The sequence below is a fragment of the Rana temporaria genome, chromosome 10 (assembly GCF_905171775.1).
Source record: "Rana temporaria chromosome 10, aRanTem1.1, whole genome shotgun sequence".
Taxonomy (NCBI): Eukaryota; Metazoa; Chordata; class Amphibia; order Anura; family Ranidae; genus Rana; species Rana temporaria.
The window spans coordinates 67,459,858-67,482,718 of NC_053498.1; the positions used below are offsets into that span (position 1 = coordinate 67,459,858).

The 22,861-nt window shown below is 40.8% G+C and overlaps 1 protein-coding gene across 1 annotated transcript in view; it reads left to right on the forward strand.

Moving 5' to 3' along the window:
* The window catches only part of C10H11orf53 (chromosome 10 C11orf53 homolog), a 159,671-nt gene extending 144,940 nt beyond the window's left edge, over positions 1-14,731 (forward strand). Inside the window, exons 4-5 of the mRNA XM_040325384.1 lie at positions 6,933-7,231; positions 13,813-14,731. Of these exons, the coding sequence (XP_040181318.1) occupies positions 6,933-7,231; positions 13,813-14,214 (701 nt within the window). The 3' untranslated portion in view covers positions 14,215-14,731. The remainder of the gene's footprint in view (positions 1-6,932; positions 7,232-13,812) is intronic.
* The last annotated feature ends 8,130 nt before the right edge of the window (positions 14,732-22,861 follow it).

Below are 22,861 nucleotides of genomic sequence, written 5' to 3' on the forward strand. Positions count from 1 at the left end.
GGTTATAGTAAATATAATTAATCCAATCTACATTCTTATTTGAACCCTCTTTATCCTATTACTAAATTACATTTTGTAAAAGCAACAATCTTACCAGATTACTGTATTTCTCTTCTTACTATACTTTCAATCATAACCATTTTAATTTTGCAAAAGAACATTAATTTATATTGGGCTTTCCTAAATATTTTATTTCTGAAAGAAACATATTCATGTTGATTTACACTATTTTTCAGAACCAATCATACAGTATGATCGACTGAACCACATATGCTCTTGTCACACTATGACTGTTTAAACAAACCCATGGCAGTCTTAGTTCATCCTTCAGGGTAGACAAACATACAGGAATTTTCACTGTGCTAATACTGTACATGGATCCATTTATAAAAACACAATGTTTCTCCCCAATAAATACATTCGTCAACCAAAAGCCTGAAAAAGTGACATTTTAATGCACAACTGTGGCTCTATCACACTGCATCATTTATTCATAATTTATCTATACACTATTTTAACCGACCTTTCTTTTTAACATCTAGTTGTCACTATAAAAAGCTCAGTCAAAGCTGCGTATATTGACACCTCCCATTTTCTTTGAAATAACACCCTTAGGCCTCGTACACATGATAGGTTAACAAGAGGACAACGGTCTGATGGACCGTTTTCATCGGTCCAAACCGATCATGTGTATGCCCTATAGGTTATTTAACCATAGGTTAAAAAAAGACAACTTGCTTTAAATTTAACCTATGGATTCTTAACCAATGGGAAAAACGATCGTTAGTACGCACAACCATCAGTTAAAAATCCACGCATGCTCAGAATCAAGTCGACGCATGCTTGGAAGCATTGAACTTCGTTTTTTCAAGCACGACGTTGTGTTTTACGTCACCGCGTTTTGACACGGTTTTTTTAACCGATGGTGTGTAGGCACGACGGACCATCAGTCAGCTTCATAGGTTAACCTATGACAACTGTCCTTCAGACCGTTCTCATCGGATGGACTGATCGTGTGTATGAGGCTTTAGAGTAAGATGTTCTTCAAAACAAATGGTGCAAAAACACACATTTTTTTAAATGCCAATCATCATCCACTTACACTTATACAATGTAAATGTATGAGAGAGAGATCTCTATATTAATCAAAAATACTAAATTAATAAGGGCTTTCATATTACGTGCTCTCGCCCAGCAGAGCCACCTTGTGGACGTATATCGACGGTGCGCGGTCGGCAAGTGGTTAATATGCCAGGAGAAAGGGGGGATTTATTTCAAAGCAGACAGGATGGAGCAGGAGACCGCTGCTCGTAATGTTTCCCTAAATGAACTTTTACGGAACACGCTTATGACATAAACAAACAATAGACTACAAACAGTCGAACAATCATTAAGCTACACACACACAGTTAGAATATGACTATTTCAGCCCCTCTGTCTGTAGGGCGTTAATTCATAACCCCTAACCCAGAATATATATATATATAACTAAAAAAATATATATTATGTGTGTACTTTGCCCTCCGCCAGTATGCACGCAATATACATATAAGCTGATAAGGCAATTACCGTGTTACATCAGTACCAAACACCTGTCCTTCGCATCAGCCTAGTTCGACACCTCGTTTAGTCAATTTTTTTACAAAAAAAAACAGACCATCGACCATTCTGTGTCTATCCATAATCTGATTTCCCGAGACCGCTCTCTTGAGACCAGACATATCTATATGTGCATTCACATATATACATATCTACTCTGAGACATGCCTGATTTGCGTCTCCGGCTCAGGAACATTGAAAAGGAGGTATTGTCTACTAGGGATGAGCTTGGTGTTCGACTCAAACGTATGTTCAACTCGAACATCGTCTGTTCGTACGTTCGACGAATTTCAAACAAAACGGGTCATTCGCGCCAAATTCGAGTGACGCGCGTCGGCCCATAATTCACTGCGGCATTGCGCGCTGATGATTGGTCAAGCATGCACCATGACCCTGCATGCTTGGCCAAACACAGTGCGCAAAAAACGAAGAACCATAATTGGCCAAAGCCAGTGTGTAGAGGATATATATACATCCTAGCGTTGTACATATATTTATACACTGTATAGCTTAGCTAGATCAGCTATTCCTATTGTTAGGCAGTAGATTGTGCTAGATGCAGTGCTCTAACATGTTGTATTGCCTGCATAGTGTTTAGTTTACACCTAAACATAGTACTCAGTGTTAGTGGACGTGTGCTATATAATTGCACATAAACACATTAGCTGTTACTGCAAGTGTGCTATTTAATTGCACATAAACGCAGTCGCTCTTACTGCACGTGTGCTGTTTTTTAGCCCATAAACGCAGTCGCTCTTACTGCACGTTTGCTGTGTTTTTGCCCATAAACGCAGTTGCTGTTAGTGCACGTTTGCTGTGTTTTTGCCCATAAACGCAGTCGCTCTTACTGCACGTTTGCTGTGTTTTTGCCCATAAACGCAGTCGCTGTTAGTGCACGTTTGCTGTGTTTTTGCCCATAAACGCAGTCGCTCTTACTGCACATTTGCTGTGTTTTTGCCCATAAACGCAGTCGCTGTTAGTGCACGTTTTCTGTGTTTTTGGCCATAAACGCAGTCACTCTTACTGCACGTTTGCTGTGTTTTTACCCATAAATGCAGTTGCTCTTACTGCAGTGTATAAAGGGATATTCCGTGAGTGAGAACGTCGTTCGCAGTCGGTAGAAAACGTCGGGAAAACTATTGTGCAGTACGACGATACGAAACTTGATTTTTTGGACTTTATGATCAGTGGATGAGTTTGTGGGTTAGATATGGGCAGAAATAATGGAGGCCTTCAGAGAACAGGAGTTCTTCACAGAATTTGTTCAAAGGGGGCCCCGGATGGCAACCCCCTTTTTTTCTAGAATTTTTCTTTCCCAAAAAAATAATTTATTCAGCCACGATCTGGCATTGTAATGGCCCCCCCACCCCTAAAATAATCAACATATTGTTGCCACACAGCACGTGCGCTTTGGGGGGCCAAGCCTGCATGGCCACAGGCTCACGGGCCACCACTGGAACATCAATGGCCTCATCACTAGGCACAAGTGTCATGTAGTTTGTTGAGGGTCTCTTTAGGAAATTGTGCAATATGCACCAGCAAAGTATGACATGGTTCAGATTCTACTTAACAAACCTACAGTCCTTGTCTTGTTTGCACCGCCTGTATACTGCTGTTCAAAGTATATAGGGCCAAAGGGTTTTGTCAGGGCCAATCCTCCCTATAGGCTCACTATGCAAGCCGCTTAGGGCCACGCAAAGCTGCAAAGGGCCCCCCAAATTACTAGAGGCCCCGCCTGGTGAGAAGTCATTTTCGCCCCCTCACCCCGCTTCTAAACTCGCTGGCTGAGTCATTTCCGACAGCAGAACACCCCCCCCCCACGCTTCTCAACTCTCTTTAATGTGACATGTCACTGTCGTCAGCGCCCCCTGCTTCTCATTTTTAATGTGCCATGTAATTTTGCTTAGGGCCCCAGGGAGGTCAGGATCGGCACTGGGTCTTGTAATGACCTGGGGGGAGTGGTGGTGGGGAAACTCATGCTATTTTTTTCAATGATTTTTATCCATATTGCAGTGATCAAACATTACATTAAAGCCGCTAGCAGTATTAAATTACTTTTTTCTTATAGTAATCTCATGTTGTGCAGGGACATTTCTAAACACGTGCCACTACTATAGACACCCAGCAGGTATGATATTTAAAGGAATTTTTGAATTTTTTTTCACTTTAAGAATCATTAAAATCGCTGCTCCAGAAAAAAATACAGTTTTTAAAAGTTTTTTTTTCCATTGATACATGTTCCCTGGGGCAAGACCCGGGTTCTCAAAGACGTTTTCCAACAATAACTTGAATATTGGGCTTTAAAATGAGCACTTTTGAATTCGAACGTTCGAGTCCCATAGACTTCAATGGGGTTCTAAATGTTCACGCGAACGGTCGGTCCGTTCGAACGTTCTGGTGCGAACCGAACGCGGGTATGTTCGGCTCATCCCTATTGTCTACCCGTCTCCTACAGACATTCACCTGAAATAGCCACATTCAAGGCAGCATAGGACACAACATAACATGAATATCAGCTGGCAGAATAGGGCGACAGGTTCTCTTTAAAAAGACTTTGTTCAAGAAATTACCCGTCTTTGCCTGGCCATGAAGCAGCAAACAGAACGAGATAATGGAGGGCATCTGCGCGGAAGATTATAGGCAAGAAGCATAAAATTCGTAAAGGTGATCAGCCTTCTCATACGCACAGTCGCACTCCATCGACATCTCGGGATGCCGCATCTGGCCAAAAAAACAAAGTCCACGTTGGCGCGACAATTGATAAGGATTGATAAGCCCCTAGCACAACTCTTGGGCAAAAACCCATTCTGACTGTCTGCCTATTCATAATAGTGAAACATGCAGACACAAGGGAAGTTTTAGTCTACATCCTCCACCGTCCAACATTAAAAGAGAAGGAACTTTATTGCCAGCATAGCTTTATAGACAAAATGACATCATTCATATGAGCACATCTGATTGGTTCATCAACATATATAGTCTCTTATTACATGTCCCTGTTGCCACGAGGTCTTTTCACTCAGACTCACAGGGGCCATGGAAGGAGTGAGTAACATCTGTCTTCATTTATCACTTCAGAAGGGTTGTTTAACTATATAATGACTTTTAAGGAAAGTAACAGTACTCTTATACACCCATACATATATATGTGTGTATATATATATATATATATATATATATATATATATATATATATATATATATATATATATATATATATATATCAAGAAATAAAAGAAATAAAACAATATAAGAAAGAAAAGCAACATTTGAGTGGTTTAGGAGAAATGTAACATAAACACAAAATAATCATTTTATTTAACTCCATCACAATGGTATAGGTGTCCTTCAGTTCTTCTCACGATACCTGGACCACTTGATCCATTTTTTTCATTACACATCTGAATTCCTGGTTTGGGATAGGGCAGGGGTAGGCAACCTGGGGCCCCCCAGCTGTTGTGGAACTACATTTCCCATGAGGCATTGCAAGGCTGACAGTTACAATTACTCCCAGAGGCATAATGGGATTTGTAGTTCTGCAACAGCTGGGGGGGTCCTAGGTGGTCCTAGGGGGGGGATACTCTACCTCCACCTATCCTCAGCCATGATGGCAGCTTCTCCTGTGGGTGGGTATTATCTGCAGAAGAAGAAGTGCAGAGTGTATCGAGGTGGGCAGTATGTGCAGGTGAGAAGTGAGGAGTGTATAGAGGTGGGTAGTATGTGCAGGTGTGAAGTGCGGAGTGTATGGTGGTGGGTAGTATGTGCAAGTAAGGAGTTCAAAGTGTAAGGAGGTAGGTAGTATATGCAGGAGAGGAGTGTGAAGTGTGTGGTGCTGGGTGGTACATGTAGGAGAGGAGTGCGGAGTGTATAGTGGTGGGTAGTATATGCAGGATGGTGTCAGTAGGACAATTGACAGTGTCAGTAGTTTTTTATTTTTACTGTCTTGTTTTTTTTTGTTTTGTTTTTTACAACTTAATTTTTTGGTATTTTTTTTCTCTAAATGCTTTTTGGGGGCCGATGGATGGTGTCAGTAGTTTTTTATTTGTATGTATTTATTTTTTTACAATTAATTTTTTTCATAATGCTTTTTTTTTTGGTGGGGGGCAGTGAAAAGTGTCAGTAGGGTGGGGGGATGGTGTCAGTGTTTTATTATCTTATGTTATTGTATTAAAATTTTATTTTTTATAATTTTTTTGGGGGGGGGGACTTTGGTGAGATATCAGGGCCAAACATCTCTCCTTTGAGATAAAGAAAAAAACTGATGACACTGATTCTATTGTGATTTAACAGGGGGGCGCCCCGCAGAACACCCCAGTCAGCACTCTCAGCTATTTAGCAGACCTTTAACGGTCACACCCCTTCGACACCGGCTGTACACAGTGCAGTACACAAGGGCTGAATGTTGACCGGTTTCTATTGAACCGGCCGATGATGCCGACTTTCGGATCGTGTGTCCAGGGCTTAAGATTTTTTTTTAGTTTTTACTGTATAAAATGTTAAATTTTTCCATACAAAAAAGACATGATACACAACCTAGCTTGTTCAGCTTGGATTACATCAGCCATAGCACCCCACCAACAAAAATACATGATTTGCATTACTATTTTAGAAGTACATAGGCACCTTTTATTCCAAATTCATATAATGGTGAACAGGGAAAATGTATCAGCCATCCCGTCTACTGGCCAATAAAACTCTTCATAAATGTCTACAAAATGCCATATCCAAAACACTACCATATGAAAACAAGCTAAAATAATATGTTTAAACGTATGCTTCCCCCCTTATTGAATAGGGACAATTGTGAGTTGTTATTATTTTAAAGTTAATCTTAAACAAACTTTAGTGATTTTTCCTTTTAAATGCTTGCGTTTGCCTTTCTTTGTTATTTTAGTAAACACAGTGATTTATCAGTTAATCATCGGAGGCAGTTTTGAATTTGATCAAGCATCAATAAACCTCCCTGCTTGTGCTTAACACCTGTTATGGTATAAAGCAGAAAGGAGTGCCCTGTTTTCAAGTCAACTGACTCTTATGGCCCATTCACAACACAGTGCTATGCACCGCAATGCATACTTCCTTTTTTACCCACTAAAGCACATACGCCATATGCTGTGTCGCTCTAAACTCTATTGCAGCACACATGAGTTTGGAGATCAATTAAATCTCATCTACATGTATATGTAAGGGATATGAAGTATATGAACAGGATTTCTTCTGACTAAAACAAAATACAAATCCTCTCTGCATTTTACAGCTTATTTTATTTCAATTGTATTTTATTTTGCAATACATAATGTAACTATCTGTAATTTATTAATATATTCTACCAGGTTCACCTGTGCTGTCTGGGTATTACAGCGTCCGAAGATCTTTCCTTCCTGAATCTGAGTTCCATGGTGCCAAGCAATACTCAAATGACATCTACGCATCACCCTTGGGGTCAAAGTCAATAGGTTGTGATTCAGCAACCATCCAAAGCTACCCATCCCTGCTTGAGCCTTATTTCTCTGACTCTATAGGTGACTACCGGAGTACATCAGTAACATCTGCTGGCAGCTCTCTGTTCAGTGCTTCATCGCTGCCACCTCTCCTACCTCATTTCCCTGGTGACCCATCACATTATCTGTTAGTAAGTAATTCTAAATTATACTACGCTATCATTAATAAATTAAAGTGACTCAATCAATAATAATACTTTCCAAGCTCTCTAAATGTAATGTGCCGCCCTAGCTGCAGCCCTTTAATAATATCAAAAAAATATCACAAAATGTGCTATTAATCATTCAAGACAATAAATGAAAACACAGACATAACCCTTTTGTTCCAATCTGCAGGGAAGAGTCTGTATATTGGGAATCACTTGAGAAGTTTCAATAATTTGGAAAGTGTAACCAATACCTAAAAAAGGATTAGGCACAGAGATCACTTAAGTGTGAATTACCTCTCCTAAAGATGTAAAAATTCCCCAAATTTTGAAACCATAGGAAAAATAAAAAAAATTCCCCTGTTTTTAAAAAATGTAAATAACATTTTCAGAAAATAAAAATAAAAAATTCAGTGTGGAGTACCGTTTTTTCCGTCATATAAGACGACCTTTTGTACTTAAAAATATCCCTAAAAAATTAGGGGGTCTTCTTATACGCCGGTACCTGTATGCAGAGTCAGACTGCAGGTGTCCATTGTTCAAAAGCCACGCCTCATCCTGTTCCGTGATAGGCGGAACAATCAGTTTCCCAGCAGAGCCTGTGTTTAGTGTTCTGCCTATCACGGACGTCCTCTTGTCCTCAGCCTCGGATGAGAGGACGTCCATGATAGGCAGAACACTGAACACAGGCTCTGCTGGGAAGCTGAGTGTTCCGCCTATCACGGAACAGGACGAGGTGAAGGCGCGACTTTTGAACAATGGACGCCCAAAGTCTGACTCTGCATACAGGAATAAGGTATGGAGATCGGCACAGTGAGGTATGCAATGGGCACAGTGAGGTAGGCAATGGGCAGAGTGAGGTAGGCAATGGGCACAGTGAGCTAGGCAATGGGCACAATGAGGTATGCAATGGGCACAGTGAGGTATGCAATGGGCACAGTGAGGTAAGTCAGAAGGGGGTCGTCTTATAAGGTGAGTATATCCCAAAACCAACCTTTTAGCTGGAAAATTAGGGAGTCATCTTATACGCCCAGTCACCTTATACGCCGGCAAATACAGTAGTTGTACGAATTGAAAATCATTTTGTTACACTAGGAAGGCAAAATGAAGTGTATATAAAGGTATTATGCTTGAAGTAAAGGTACAGCTTTTTCAGTAAATACACTAAATTTGCTTTTTGTTACAAATGGAATAACAAGTTCTGTATATGATAGCAACATTTTACCTATACAAGAGAACAGGTAACCACCCCCTTTCCCCCATAATATTGTAAAAGCTTCCTGCCATTATGAATTTCAGTTATTAACCATGCTGATCCAGAAGCATATATTGCTCTGTTAAGAGCTTGATTTATTTTCTCCTGATTGCCAGGTGCCATTTTCTCTATTGATGAAGGCATTGTGTATTTGGGAGTATTTTGGGAGGCCATGGTGTGTAACACTTCCTTACCTAAAGTTGCTGCTGGTGAAGAAACACTTTGTGATGATATTTCTTGTGATCATATTTCTGGAATGAGAACTTTGGAGGAAAAGGCTACTTGCACTTTCAAAAATCAGACCAAAATAAACCACTTCAGAATTTTTCCACCTTTAATGTGACCTATAATCCTGTGCATTTAAATTAAAAACAAATTGAAATTGTTATTTAGTGGCGAAAAAATAATGTGGTTGTAAAGTCAGACGGAATTTTTTCATCGGATATTCCGACCGTGTGTGTGCCCCATCTGAGTTTTTCCTTCGGAAATTCCATGGACTTAGAAAGAGAACATGTTCTCTTTTTTTCCGACGGAAAAAAATTCTATCGGAAATTCAGTTTGTCTGTATGGAACCCTGACGGAGAAAGAAAACATGCATGCTCAGAATCAAGTCTCGAAAGCATTGAACTTAATTTTTTTCGGCTCGTCGTAGTGTTGTACGTCACCGCGTTCTTGACAGTCGGAATTTGGTGTGACAGTGTGTATGCAAGACAGCTTGAACGGAATTCCGTCAGAAAAATCTGTTGGCGTTTATCCGGATGGAAATTCCGATCGTGTGTACAAGGCATAATAGTTAGGGATGTGGATGTGTCCAGAATTATTCAATAACATTTAAACTAATGTCAAATATTAGTCAACACACACCTGCCATCAATGAACGTGATTTTGATCAAGCCTAAATAAAGTTTGGCTGTTCTAGTAGGATTTTCCTGACATTAAGAGCCGGTTCACACTGGGACGACATGGCAATCCGACTTCAAGTGGCGCGGTCAAGAAAATGAATGGAAGTGAATGGGAGCCGTCTTAATGTACACTACTGAAGTCGCTCCGACTTCAGAAAAGGTTCCTGTACTACTTCAATCCGACTTCTAGGCAACTTGTAGGCAACTTGTACCCATTGATTTCAATGGAAGTTGCCTCAGAAGTTGGATCACTGTCTTAACTGAAGCAACATTACAGGAAGATAACACACATTTCTCAGGCAAACCCCTCCCTCCCACAAAGCTGATTGTTGTTTGATTGGCCACTGGAAAGCCTCCTGTCCTGGAGGCGACTTGAATTTGCCTTGTACTGTCCTGGAGGCAACTTGAAGTTACCTTGTAAGTTGCCTGATGATTCATACCCAAGTCGTGTCCAAGTTGCCTCCCAAAGTCGTGCTAGAAGTCGTGTAGCCCCTGTGTGAATGGGCTCTTACTCAGTTGCCTCATACAGCAAAAGCCATGGTCCACAAAGAACTTACAAGTCATCAAAGGGATCTCATTGTTGGATAGTATCAGTCAGGAGAAGGTACTAAAATGTTTACAATTTTTAAATATACCATAGGACACTGTTAATATGGTCGTCAACAAGTGGAGAAAATATAACAGAACAGTGGCATTACCAAGAACCGGATGTTGCTCCAAAATGTATTAAAAACAAAAAGAAAGCTGGTCAGGGAAGCTGCCATCAGGCCTACAGCAACATTAAAAGAGCTGCAGGAATTTCTCGAAAGTACTCATTGTGTACTACATGTGACAACAAGCTCCCATATTCTTCATATGTCTGGACTGTGTTGTGTTAATGGAAGCCTGACAAGCCCAGCTACATTGTATGGAAAGGCTTGCCAATAGATGAGATGACTTCTGTGCACAGGCTAAAACATTTTCCCTTTCATGCTTGCAAGAATTGGGTAGAGGCTAATGAATACAAGTGCTGCCAAGCATTGTCATGCACGCTAGCACTTACGTGAACCTGTGACAGATGTTGGCGCCAAACAGGCTATTTAAACCCGGCCAGTACTCAGGATCAGAGCTGCTTTGTCTTTAACCTCCTGTGTATTCTGTGTTCCTGTGTGGTAAAAAATATCGCAATAAGCGTATATTGATTGGTTTGCGCAAAAGTTATATGTTATATATTTATATATAAATGTTATATATATATATATATATATATTTATATATACATGTTATATATATATATATATATATATATATATATATATATATATATATATATATATATATATATATATATATATATATATATATATATATATTGTTATAGGGGGTAGTTTCATGGCATTTTTATTATAATTTATTATTATTTTTTTTACTAGTAATGGCGACGATCTGCGATTTTTATCGGGACTGCGACATTATGGCAGACACATCAGACACTTTTGGCACATTTTTGGGACCATTTGCATTTATATAGCGATCAGTGCTATAAAAATGCACTGATTACTGTAAAAATTTCACTGACAGGGAAGGGGTTAACACTAGGGGGTGATCAAGGGGTTAACTGTGTTCCCTAATGTGTGTTCTAACTGTAGGGGGATGAACCTGACTAGGGGAAGAGATCGATTGGTGTTCATACATTGGTGTTCATACATTGTTCATACATTGTATGAACACACGATCAGTCTCCTCGCCCCTGAGAGAACCGGGATTTGTGTGTTTACATACACACACCGTTCTGTAACGAGCAATCGTGGGTGCCCCGGCGGTAATCGCGACTGCCGGGCAATCGCATTGGCTCCGGGGACACGCGCTGCCGGAGGCATCTTAAAGAGCCAACGTACAGCTACGATGGCTCGAGCAGGGAAGCCAGCCTGCCACAGTATAACTGCAGCGGCTGGTCCGGAAGCAGTTAAGGGTGTGCATATTTGTGCAACCACATTATTGTACATTGCTTTTTATTATTATTATTGAATTGCACATATTATAGGTCATATTAAAGGTGGAAAAAATTCAGAAGTAATTAATCTTGGTCTGACTTTGTACATCTCAAAAATCTAGCATTTTTACAGAGGTGCATCGACTTTTTACAGTATATCCTTTTATATCCACTTTTTATATCTTTTTATATCCACTGTATATGTTGCTTACTGTGTTTATGATTTATTTATTGCATTATTTGCTGTTTGGCTCTTGTTCTTTTCTTCACATTGAAACAGAGGGGTTATAGATTACTTTTTATGTATTTAGATCAAGTGTGTGATTATTATTATAATTAGCACAGCTTTTGAAATTATTTTGTTAAACCAATTCTGTTGCCTAAATAAAAACAACTCTAAAATCTTCCTGCAGAAGAAAGCTTTTAATACTCACCTCTCCAGTTTGCTGTGGATAACTTTGCTTTGCTACAGAATCCAACAGGCCTCTTCAGGTCCTTACACTTCCAAGTGTGTTAGATGCCTGTTCCCCCATTGTGTGCTGTGATTTTATCCCATTGGCCCAAGATGACTATTTTAGTGATGTAGCCACCGACAGGAGGAACCACAGCAGGGAATGGAGGCAATTGAGACACCCAGAAAAAGTCAGACGTTTAGTCCAGATTTTGCTGGAGGCTGTTGCACTTGAAGAAAGCAAAGTTAGGAATCGTACCCAGAGGAAATATGAATATTGTGAGCTTAGGAAATATAAATAGAGACAAATGATATTGTAGCCAAAATATCAGATCTTTGATATAAATCCATGATGACTAAGGGCTCTTTCACATGGAGCTCTGTCGATCTCCGCTGAGCTGGCAGATCACAGGTCTGTCTCTGCACATCCCCTATGGGGGATCAGATGACGGCGGACCATAGAGTCCGTTGTCACCCGATCCGATCCGCCAGACGGACGGAAAATAGGGTTTTCCTCCTTCACACTTTGGCAGATCGGAGTGGGTTGGATGTCAGCAGGCATGTCACCGCTGACTTCCATGGCTCCATAGAGGAGCACGGAGCTCCCATTCAGGTCCGCCTAAAAAAATGGTAGCCGCATGAATAAATAATCATTTTCTTCTGAGGCAACAAGATGGTTTTGGCAGGTCTGTCAGAAATTACTTAAGCAGATAGCAGAAGAAGGAGAGAGCAAATACGATTCACACTAGTACCATAACAGACTAGCGCCCACCCAAGCCTGCAATATCAGTTTCCCAGGTTTACATTCTGTATTCAGGTGCTGGCAAACATAGAGCAAATCGTATTTCCAAGATATAATAGAGCATACAGATACCACTGCACACAGCTTTAGTAAATAAACCCCACTGTATTCAGCTTCAGTGTAAAGTAAATGAAAGACAGGCTTCAACTCAAATCCCCACCCATTGGACATGCCCCTTTAGAAGGGGCATGACCGATGCGTGGCAATTTAAAGTGAAGCCTGTCTTTCATTTACCTTACACTGAAGTTGAATACAGTGGGGTTTATTTACTAAAGCTGGAGAGTGCAAAAATAGGCTCACTTCTGCAGAGAAACCAATCAACCAATCAGCTTCCAAGTTTTATTGCCAAAACTTAATTGAATAAGCTAAGATTAGAAGCTGATTGGTTTCTATGTAGAAGTGAGCCTGGTTTTGCACTCTCCAGCTTTAGTAAATAAACCCTAGTGTATAGCAATAGTTCTACTAGGTTCTGTGGATTGAGGTACACACTGTAGAAAGATATGCTTTGTTCATTTTTAATTTCAGAGGTTTACAACCACTTTAATATTTAATAAATCTTTTAAAGCATTATTATGATGAAGGGCTACCAATGAGCATTGGGTCATTCTGACTGATGATTTACAGCAGCTATAACACAATGGTAATATGCATATGAAGCACTCACTTACATTTAGAACTCAAATTCAGAAGGCAGATTGCTATAAGAGAATGACGATGCTCCAAACACTGGACCGCTACAGTACCATGGTGATAGGTTACTTGGCAACTGTCTAAATTGACCCTAGTATGTGCTTTTACAGGGACTGAAGTGAATGTACAATATATACATATAGTACCTCAATAACTTTTCTGGAAAAGCTATTTCACAACAGTTTTTTCTAAAACTTTATTGACATGTTGATGGGGTGGGGCTCAGTCCAGGGATAGCGAAATTTAAGTAGACAATTTTAAAGTGGCTTGCAATAGGTTGTAGCTGTTCCCCGTTATTACTCACCCTTATAAACATAAAAGGATGTATCAGGACCTGATACTTGGATAGATAGATAGATAGATAGATAGATAGATAGATAGATAGATAGATAGATAGATAGATAGATAGATAGATAGATAGATAGATAGATAGATAGATAGATAGATAGAATTTTCTATATGCCTATTAATACTGTGTGTAATTTATTCCTCAGAGAGACTCATGGGAACCGACAGTTAACGATTCAATTAACCAGCTGGATGCCTTATGCACAGATGCTTCACAAACGGTATCATCATCCACAAATTGCATCACATCTGAAAATGGAGTCACACACTACAGGAGTGCTAGCAGAGGGTCCTCCTCATCCCAGGGCACTCAGTCTTATTCGTTGCATCCTCTAGAAGATGTTCACTACTCTACTACTTTTCCGGCTACCTCTTCCTATGCCTTTTCACCATTTATGACAGTGAACAATGAATTGACCCCAAAGATGGTTCATCACCTTTCTCAAGAGGACTCTGCAGAAACAAGTCCCATGCAAGATAGCTCTGCTTGGCCAAAGGAAGATACAAACACAGTATGGGGACCATATGAAATTCGAAGAAATTACTGAAATCTCTGGTATTTCTTCAGTCATCAAGAATTTGTCATCATAATACTTTTAGATCACATAACAGGATGTGAGGTTAGATTATGAAACAACATTAACAGGACTATGCTGTTGCTATTAGTATTCAGAGTTAATAAACATATTTGGGAGAACCTAAAAAAAATTATAAAAAAAAAGATCCTGTTTTGATTCAATATCAATTTTTATTTAACAGGGTATTGTTTCCAACTTTTCTCAGTTATGTACAGTATAAGCACCACAGCTTTTCTGAGTGTCTGAGCACTACTTTTACTATTATAAATGATTACATTTACATCCATGTACACCGCTGTAACACCTCTTGAGCTGTATAGTGAGTGAGTGAATGAGAAACTTATATAGCGCAACACATGCGAACTGAATCGCCTCTGGGCGATAGTCTATCACCTCATAGTTTATGCAGGAACTTAACCACACATTTATAATAGTATATCACCATATTGGCTGCTATAGTCCAGAGCAGAAGTCATTCAGATATACAGGTGAATTATAAAATAGAAAACATATTCTTCTACTACCTGTTGTTGAATGTCATCATCATTGTAGTAGTAAACTGATCTCCCAAAGCACAGAGCATGACATAAACCCTGAGCTACACTGTGTACCATTCACAGAAAGTATGAGTAACAGCAGACATACCTAAAATATAAAAAAAAAACATGGTAGTAGTGTTAACGCCTAATATAAAACAGCAGTGAATGTGGCACAAATAGTAAAAATGGACAATCTCAGAACAGCAAATGAGGAATGATTAGGTGAAATATTTCCCTTGAGTTTTAGTTATTCTTCCTCATACAAAGTACAGAAATACATTTAAATCCCACAACCTGAAAATGAGCTCAGGGGAGCTAGATCACTCAACCTTTTTACCTGTGGGTCACCCTTGAAAAAGCTTTCAGGTCTTGAGGTACCTCTAATATAATTAATAATCCTGCAGCTTATGGTACATTAGCATTATCAGTAAATTGTAGAAAATTGGAAATAAAGAATGCGGTTTACACCCAGGACAGATCATGTTCTACTTTCCTGCTCTATGCAACCACATACTCAGTAGTAATCCAATAATTGAAAAAATGTGATGTCCCCTTACATTTTGGTCAGTGTAGTAGAGACCACTTATATTGGTGGTTTGTGGAAAATTGCTCCCTTGCATTTGCAATCAGGATAAGTGAGGTATACTATCAGTTGACCAATGTTCACTGCTAAAGGAACCTCCAGCACCCCAAAGAGTCTACCTAGGGTTCCACTGAAACCTGGTTGCAAAAAGCACAACCATTGATACCCAACACAGCACACTTAGTAGGATCATCTTTTACAAAAAAATGTTTGCGGATCCTAACAAGACTTAGAATATTGTTACAGTGTTAAATTTAACTTATAATGATATGCTATATTTCTACTGGTTATGGTGAGAAAATTATATGCATCAAAAAGCCTCTTTTTTCTCTTCGCTACCTATAGATGCAAGACTACTGGTCCCAATGGTAAATCTGTCTCTGTTGCTCACTGCTAAAGCATATATGCATATGTCAGATATACAAATGATTTTGTGATTTTCAGTCTTCCTAAATGACAACAAATACAGAGGGTATAGAAAATAATCTCCCCCCCCCCCTTTAAATAATCACATTATGTTGCTTTTCAGCCTGAAATGAAGACAAACACAGTGGGGGTTATTTACTAAAGGCAAATCCACTTTGCACTACAAGTGCACTTAAAAGTGCACTTGGAAGTAAAGTTGCTGTAGATCCAAGGGGGACATGCAAGGAAAGTAAAAAAAAACTGCATTTTAGCTTGCACATGATTGGATGATACAATCAGCAGAGCTTCCCCTTATTTCAGATCTACCCCTTAGATTTAGAGCGACTGCACTTCACAAGTTTGCTTTCAGTGCATTTTTGAGTGCACTTGCAGTGCACTTGTAGTGCAAAGTGGATTTGCCTTTCGTAAATAACCCCCAGTTTGTCTTATCCAGCTGTATTTACATCCAAGTGAAAAATATAACTCCAACATGTCAGGAAAAAATAAAATGTCAAAAACAGAATCACTTATACCGCGTACACACCATCAGGCTTTTGCCCGGCCAAAAGCACATCAGAATTCCGATGGAATTCCATCAGAGTAAAATAGAACATGTTCTATATTTAAACTCCGATGGAATTCATCGGAATTTAGGATGGAATTTCTCTGATTGGGCATACACACGGTCGGAATTCCCGATGGAAAAAGTCGGACATTTTCCATCAGAAATTCTGATCGTGTGTACAGGGCTTTTTCGTTGGAAAAAGGATCACCCCCTTATGTCATTTTTTACTACATTTTGCTTTAATTACAGTTTTTAGTCAGTTGGGATATTTCTCTACTAAATTTGCACATCTAGACTTTGAAATATTTATCCACTCTTTGCAGAACATGCTCATGTTCAATTAAATTTGATGGTGACCGTTTGTGGACTGCAGTCTTCAAGTCATTCTGCAGATTTTCAATGTGGTTTAAGTCTGGGCTCTGACTGGACCATGCAAGACATTCACCCTTTTCTTCTTCAACCACTTAGTAGTCAATTTTGCTGTATGCTTTGGGTCATTGTCATGTTAGAAGATACACCTTCTTTCCATTGACAACTTTCTGTCAGAGGGCAACAGATTTTTCTCGAGAATTTGTTGGTATTTTGCCCCAAATATTTGTTCTTCTATCCTAACAAGTGCTCCAGTCCCTGTAGCAGAGAAACACCCCCATGACAGGATATTACCACCTCCATGCTATACTGTAGGGATGGTGTTATTTGGCTGGTGAGCTTTTTCCCCCTTAAAATAGGGGGATGATCAAGTGTGCGTGTTATACACTGATATAGGGCTGCCTCGGAGGGGAAGGAGGGAACGAGCGCCAAATAGACAGAGCCAGGTTTCCTGTGTACTCGGCTTCAGCTCGCAGTCATCCCCAGTCCAACTTTCTGGATAGCTCCTAGCATTGACGTCCTGGCATTGAACTTGTGCTATGTCCATCAAAGGAGTTGGTCCAAGGGGCTGGACTGGGTATGACGCCAAGCCGAGTACACAGGAGATCCAGCTCTGTCTATTCCGGCAATGGCAAGGCTGCAGATGGGCACTGATCAGGCTGCAAGATGGGCACTGATCAGGCTGCAATGATGAGCAAGGGTGCAGATAGGCACTGATCAGGCTGCAGTGATGAGCAAAGCTGCAGATGGGCACTGATCAGGCTGCAATGATGGGCAAGGCTGCAGATGGGCACTGATCAGGCTGCAATTAATGGCAAGGCTGCAGATGGGTACTGATTAGGCTGCAATGATGGGCAATGCTGTAGATGGTACTGATCAGGCTGCAATGATGGGCAAGGCTGCAGATGGTCACTGATCAGGTTGCAATGATGGGCAAGGCTATAGATGAGCACTGATAAGGCTGCAGATGGGCACTGATCTGGCTGCAATGATGGGCAAGGCTGCAGATGGGCAGTGATCAGGCTGTAATTATGGGCAAGGCTGCAGATGGGGACTTATTAGGCTGCAATAATGGGCAAGGCTGCAGATGGGCACTGATCAGGCTGCAATGATGGGCAATGATGGGGCTGCAGATGGGCACTGATTAGGCTACAGTGATGGGCAATGGTGAGGCTGCAGATGGGCACTGATCAGGCTGCAATGATGAGAAATGGTGAGGCTACAGATGGGCAATAGCGGGGCTGCAAATGGGCACTGATCAGGTTGCAATGATGAGCAATGGTGAGGCTGCAGATGGACACAGATCATTCTTCATTAATGGGAAATGGAGAGGCTGCAGATGGACACTGATAGAGCTGCATTGAAGAGAAGTGACCCTTATTTTGTTTCAAAATTCATTAATTAAAATTGTAATTTTTTTTCCTGAAACATTCCTGTTAAAATTTAGGTGCATGTTATAATATGCCTGGGCGCGTATTACACAGATACATGCGGCAATTAAAGCAAAATGTGGTCCAACAAAATATTGACATAAGTGGGGATATTCAAATTTCAACTAAGTGATTCTTTTCTATAACCACTGTATTTGTGGCCAAACATGGCTAAAAACACTGATCCAGACAGTTATCTTATACTTATTTAGGTAATTTCAGGTATGTAAATACAGAATCACAATTGTAGTGTTATTTAGAGTAAAGACTAGTCATTTCCAGAAATAAAATAATTAAACTATGTTTTTATGAAAATATATGACCTAAAATACAAAGTTTATTCCAGACTTCTGACAATGTGTTTACCATGTTTTTGTTTTTGTTTTTTCACGTCTTTTGCTATGCTATCTTCAGCCTTGATCCACACAGAACCTGACGGTCTGCTTGGGAGAATAGGAACTGGTTGTAGATCTAATATATTAGCATATTTATTATCAACTTCAGCTAGGTATACAGTTACCTTGATCTTCAACTCCTTCTCTCATAATATTCAAATTTTAGTATTATGGGAAAACGTCTTTGGATTTTTGTTTGTAAACTCATGTCCCTTTTACTATCATGTTCAAAAACTATTAAAGGAATGTATGTTGGCGTTGCTAGGTCATCTATTTCATGTATAAAAGTAGAATATTGTTGGACTAGTTTGCCCTTCATAGAACACATTTTCATTTTTTTTTATCATGTTATCTAAACTCCCCAAAATAAATTTTAACTTTTTTAATATTAAAAATTACATTACATGAATTAGTACTTTAATATTATTGTAAAGTGCTTATTTTAATATACGTTTTTGTACTTTGACATAGCTTACACAATAAAATAATATTCATCCAAGTTGTGCATGGTTCTAATTACCAAGGGCATTAATTCAATGTGTAACTGTATTGGAGGTGGCTGGAAGGGACGTCAGACTGCGGGCAATCAGGGCCGCTGTTAGGAATCATGGGGCCCCGTACAGACTAACTGATGGGGCCCCCTCACACACACACATCTGATGGTATTTTATACAATATTTTCACAAAAAAAAAAGCATGAAAATCATTTTTAAAAGGGACACAAATGCCACCCCAATTCCTTCCTATTACAAATCTCCCTCACCCCCAAAAATTCACCAGCCTAGCACACATGAAACTTTCTATCCTAGTACAAATCTTCTTCCGCCAAATCTCCCCCTGCCTGCAATGCAATGCAGTACGAATGATCCGGTCTCGTGCTGTATGTGGAACGCTCTTCTGACAGGAAGGAAAGCGCAACACAGCGCACCTCCTCCTGGATGTCTCCTCTCTGCTTTAGCCTCCGGTCTCCTTGTCCCAGCTGTGAGTGCAAGCAGGCCATGTTTATTATCCCTCCATGTCTCTCACCCAGCAGCTAAAAGCCGGTGGGATGGAGAGTGGGAGAAACCTGGGTGAGGGACTTGGAGGGCATTGTTCGCCACTGATCCTCCTGCTCTCAGGGCCCCTCTGTGTGCCGGGGCCCCCTACAGGAGGGCTGGTGGTCCCCCCTTATCAGCGGCCCTGCGGGCAATCATTGACTCTGGAGCTTTCAGCTGCTTCCTGGACATCAACCTAGCTAAAGACCTGCACATTACTCTGACTCTCAAAGATCAAAAACTAGATATACACCTAGCTGATGGCACTCCACTAGGGATGAGCTCCGCGTTCGATTCGAAATACAAACAAAATGGCTCGTTCGCGACAAATTCTAGTGACGCGCCACGGCCCATAATTCACTGCGGCATTGCGCGCTGATGATTGGCCAAGCATGCACTATTAACTGCATGCTTGGCCAATCACAGCGTGCAAAAAACGGAGAGCCGTAATTAGCCAAAGCCAGGGTGGCTTTGGCCAATTAAGGCTCAGGGCTTTAGTACACGCACCACACTATAGAAGGCTGCCTGCAGGGCGGCCTTGTGTAGTGTGTTGCGGCGGTGTTAGTGAATAGATCAGTCCTAGAGAGAGAGAGACAGTGGGCCAGATTCAGAAAGAGATACGACGGAGTATCTCCTGATACGCCGTCGTATCTCTGAGTTCCGCCGTCGTATCTCTGAGTTCCGCCGGTCGTATCTATGCGAGTCGCGACTGATTCACAGAATCAGTTACGCATAGATATCCCTAAGATCCGACAGGTGTAAGTGTCTTACACCGTCGGATCTTAGGCAGCAATTCCAGGCTGGCCGCTAGGTGGCGCTTCTGTATTTTTACGCAAGGAATATGCAAATGAGGATTTACGCTGATTCAGAAACGAACGACCGACCGGCCCTTTTTTTTTTACGTTGTTTGCATTCGGCTTTTTCCGGCGTATAGTTACCCCTGCTATATGAGGGGTAGCTAATGTCAAGTATGACCGTCGTTCCTGCACCGAGTTTTGAAATGTTACGTTGTTTGCGTAAGTCGTTCGCGAATACGGCTGGACGTAATTTACGTTCATGTCGAAAGCAATGACATCCTTGTGACGTCATTTAGAGCAATGCACACTGGGATATTTTACGGACGGCGCATGCGCCGTTCAAATAAAACATAAAAAACGCGGGGTCAACACAAATTTAATTAAAACACACCCCCTACATCCCCATTTGAATTACGCGGCCTTACGATGCAACACATACGTTACGCCACCGTAACTAAGGGCGCAAGTTCTTTATGAATAAAGAACTTGCGCCCAAAGTTAGAGCGGCATAACGTATCGGAGATACGTTATGCCGGCCGGACAGATACGCCATTGTATCTGAATCCGGCCCTGTGGCAGGCTAGTCAGTTTAGTTAAAGTTACAGTGTGTAGAGGATATAAATACATCCCAGGTGTTGTACAGTACATATATTTATACACTGTATAGTTTAGCTAGATCCGTTCTTTCTATCCTAATTTACTGTCTATAAGTTGATTGTGCTAGCTGCAGTATTCTCACGTGGTGTATTGCCTGTGTGCTCTGTAGTTTGCACCTAAAGTTACTTTCTGTGTACCAGTACTGCACTTGTGCTCTGTAGTTTTGCACCTAAAGTTACTTTGTGTGTACCAGTACTGCACTTGTGCTCTGTAGTTTGCACCCAAAGTTACTTTGTGTGTACCAGTACTGCACTTGTGCTCTGTAATTTGCACCTAAAGTTACTTTGTGTGTACCAGTACTGCACTTGTGCTCTGTAGTTTGCACCTAAAGTTACTTTGTGTGTACCAGTACTGCACTTGTGCTCTGTAGTTTGCACCTAAAGTTACTTTGTGTGTTCCAGTACTGCACTTGTGCTCTGTAGTTTGCACCTAAAGTTACTTTGTGTGTACCAGTACTGCACTTGTGCTCTTTAGTTTGCACCTAAAGTTACTTTGTGTGTACCAGTACTGCACTTGTGCTCTGTAGTTTGCACCTAAAGTTACTTTGTGTGTACCAGTACTGCACTTGTGCTCTGTAGTTTGCACCTAAAGTTACTTTGTGTGTACCAGTACTGCACTTGTGCTCTGTAGTTTTGCACCTAAAGTTACTTTGTGTGTACCAGTATTGCACTTGTGCTCTGTAGTTTGCACCTAATGTTACATTGTGTGTACCAGTACTGCACTTGTGCTCTGTAGTTTGCACCTAATGTTACTTGGTGTGTACTGCACTTATGCTCTGTAGTTTGCACCTAAAGTTACTTTGTGTGTACTGCACTTGTGCTCTGTAGTTTGCACCTAAAGAAACCCATGCTATTTTTTTCAGTGATTTTCATCCATATTGCAGGGACCAGACATTACATTAAAGCCGCAAGCAGTCTTAAATTACTTTTTTCTTACAGTAATCTAATTTTGTGCAGGGACAGTTCTAAACACGTGCCACTACTATAGACACCCAGCAGGTATGATATTTAAAGACATTTTTCATTTTTTTTCACTTTAAGCATCATTAAAATCGCTGCTCCAGAAAAACCGACCTTTTTTAAAACTTTTTTTCCATTGATACATGTTCCCTGGGGCAAGACCCGGGTTCTCAAAGACGTTTTCCGACAATAACTTGCATATTGGGCTTTAAAATGAGCACTTTTGAATTTGAACGTTTGAGTCCCATTGACATCAATGGGGTTCTAAATGTTCGCACGAACGTGCACCCAGTTCAGGACCTATTACACAAGAAACAGTCCCTATTCTCAAAACCACAGGGCACCAGGATATTCTTAGTGTTGATGTGATCAGATCTGCCATTTTCCCAGTTAATCTCGGAATACCTTGGCTACAAGCCCACAACCCTTCAGTAGACTGGTCCAGGGGGAAGGTCAACTTTTCATCCAACTCCTGCCAACAGCATTGTGGCATCCCCGCATGCAAACCAACTTGCATACTTGCCTGACCATACAACCAGCAACAGACACCAGTCAAATAGTTCCTTCTGTCTACAACGACTACCTTGATGTCTTCGTCAAAAGGAAAGCCAATACCCTACCTCCACACCGGTCATATGACTGTCCTATTGAGCTACTCTCCGGAGCAGAAATTCCCTTTGGGTGCATCTTTCCTTTGTCCGAGGTGGAATTGAAGGCCCTCAGACAGTACATCGATGAGAACCTAGCCAAAGACTTAATTCGTCCCTCCTCCTCACCTGCCGGAGCAGGCATCTTCTTTGTTGAAAAGAAAGACCACTCCCTCAGGCCATGCATCGACTGCCGGGAGCTGTTTTTCTCAAGATTTAACTTTCATTTAACATATA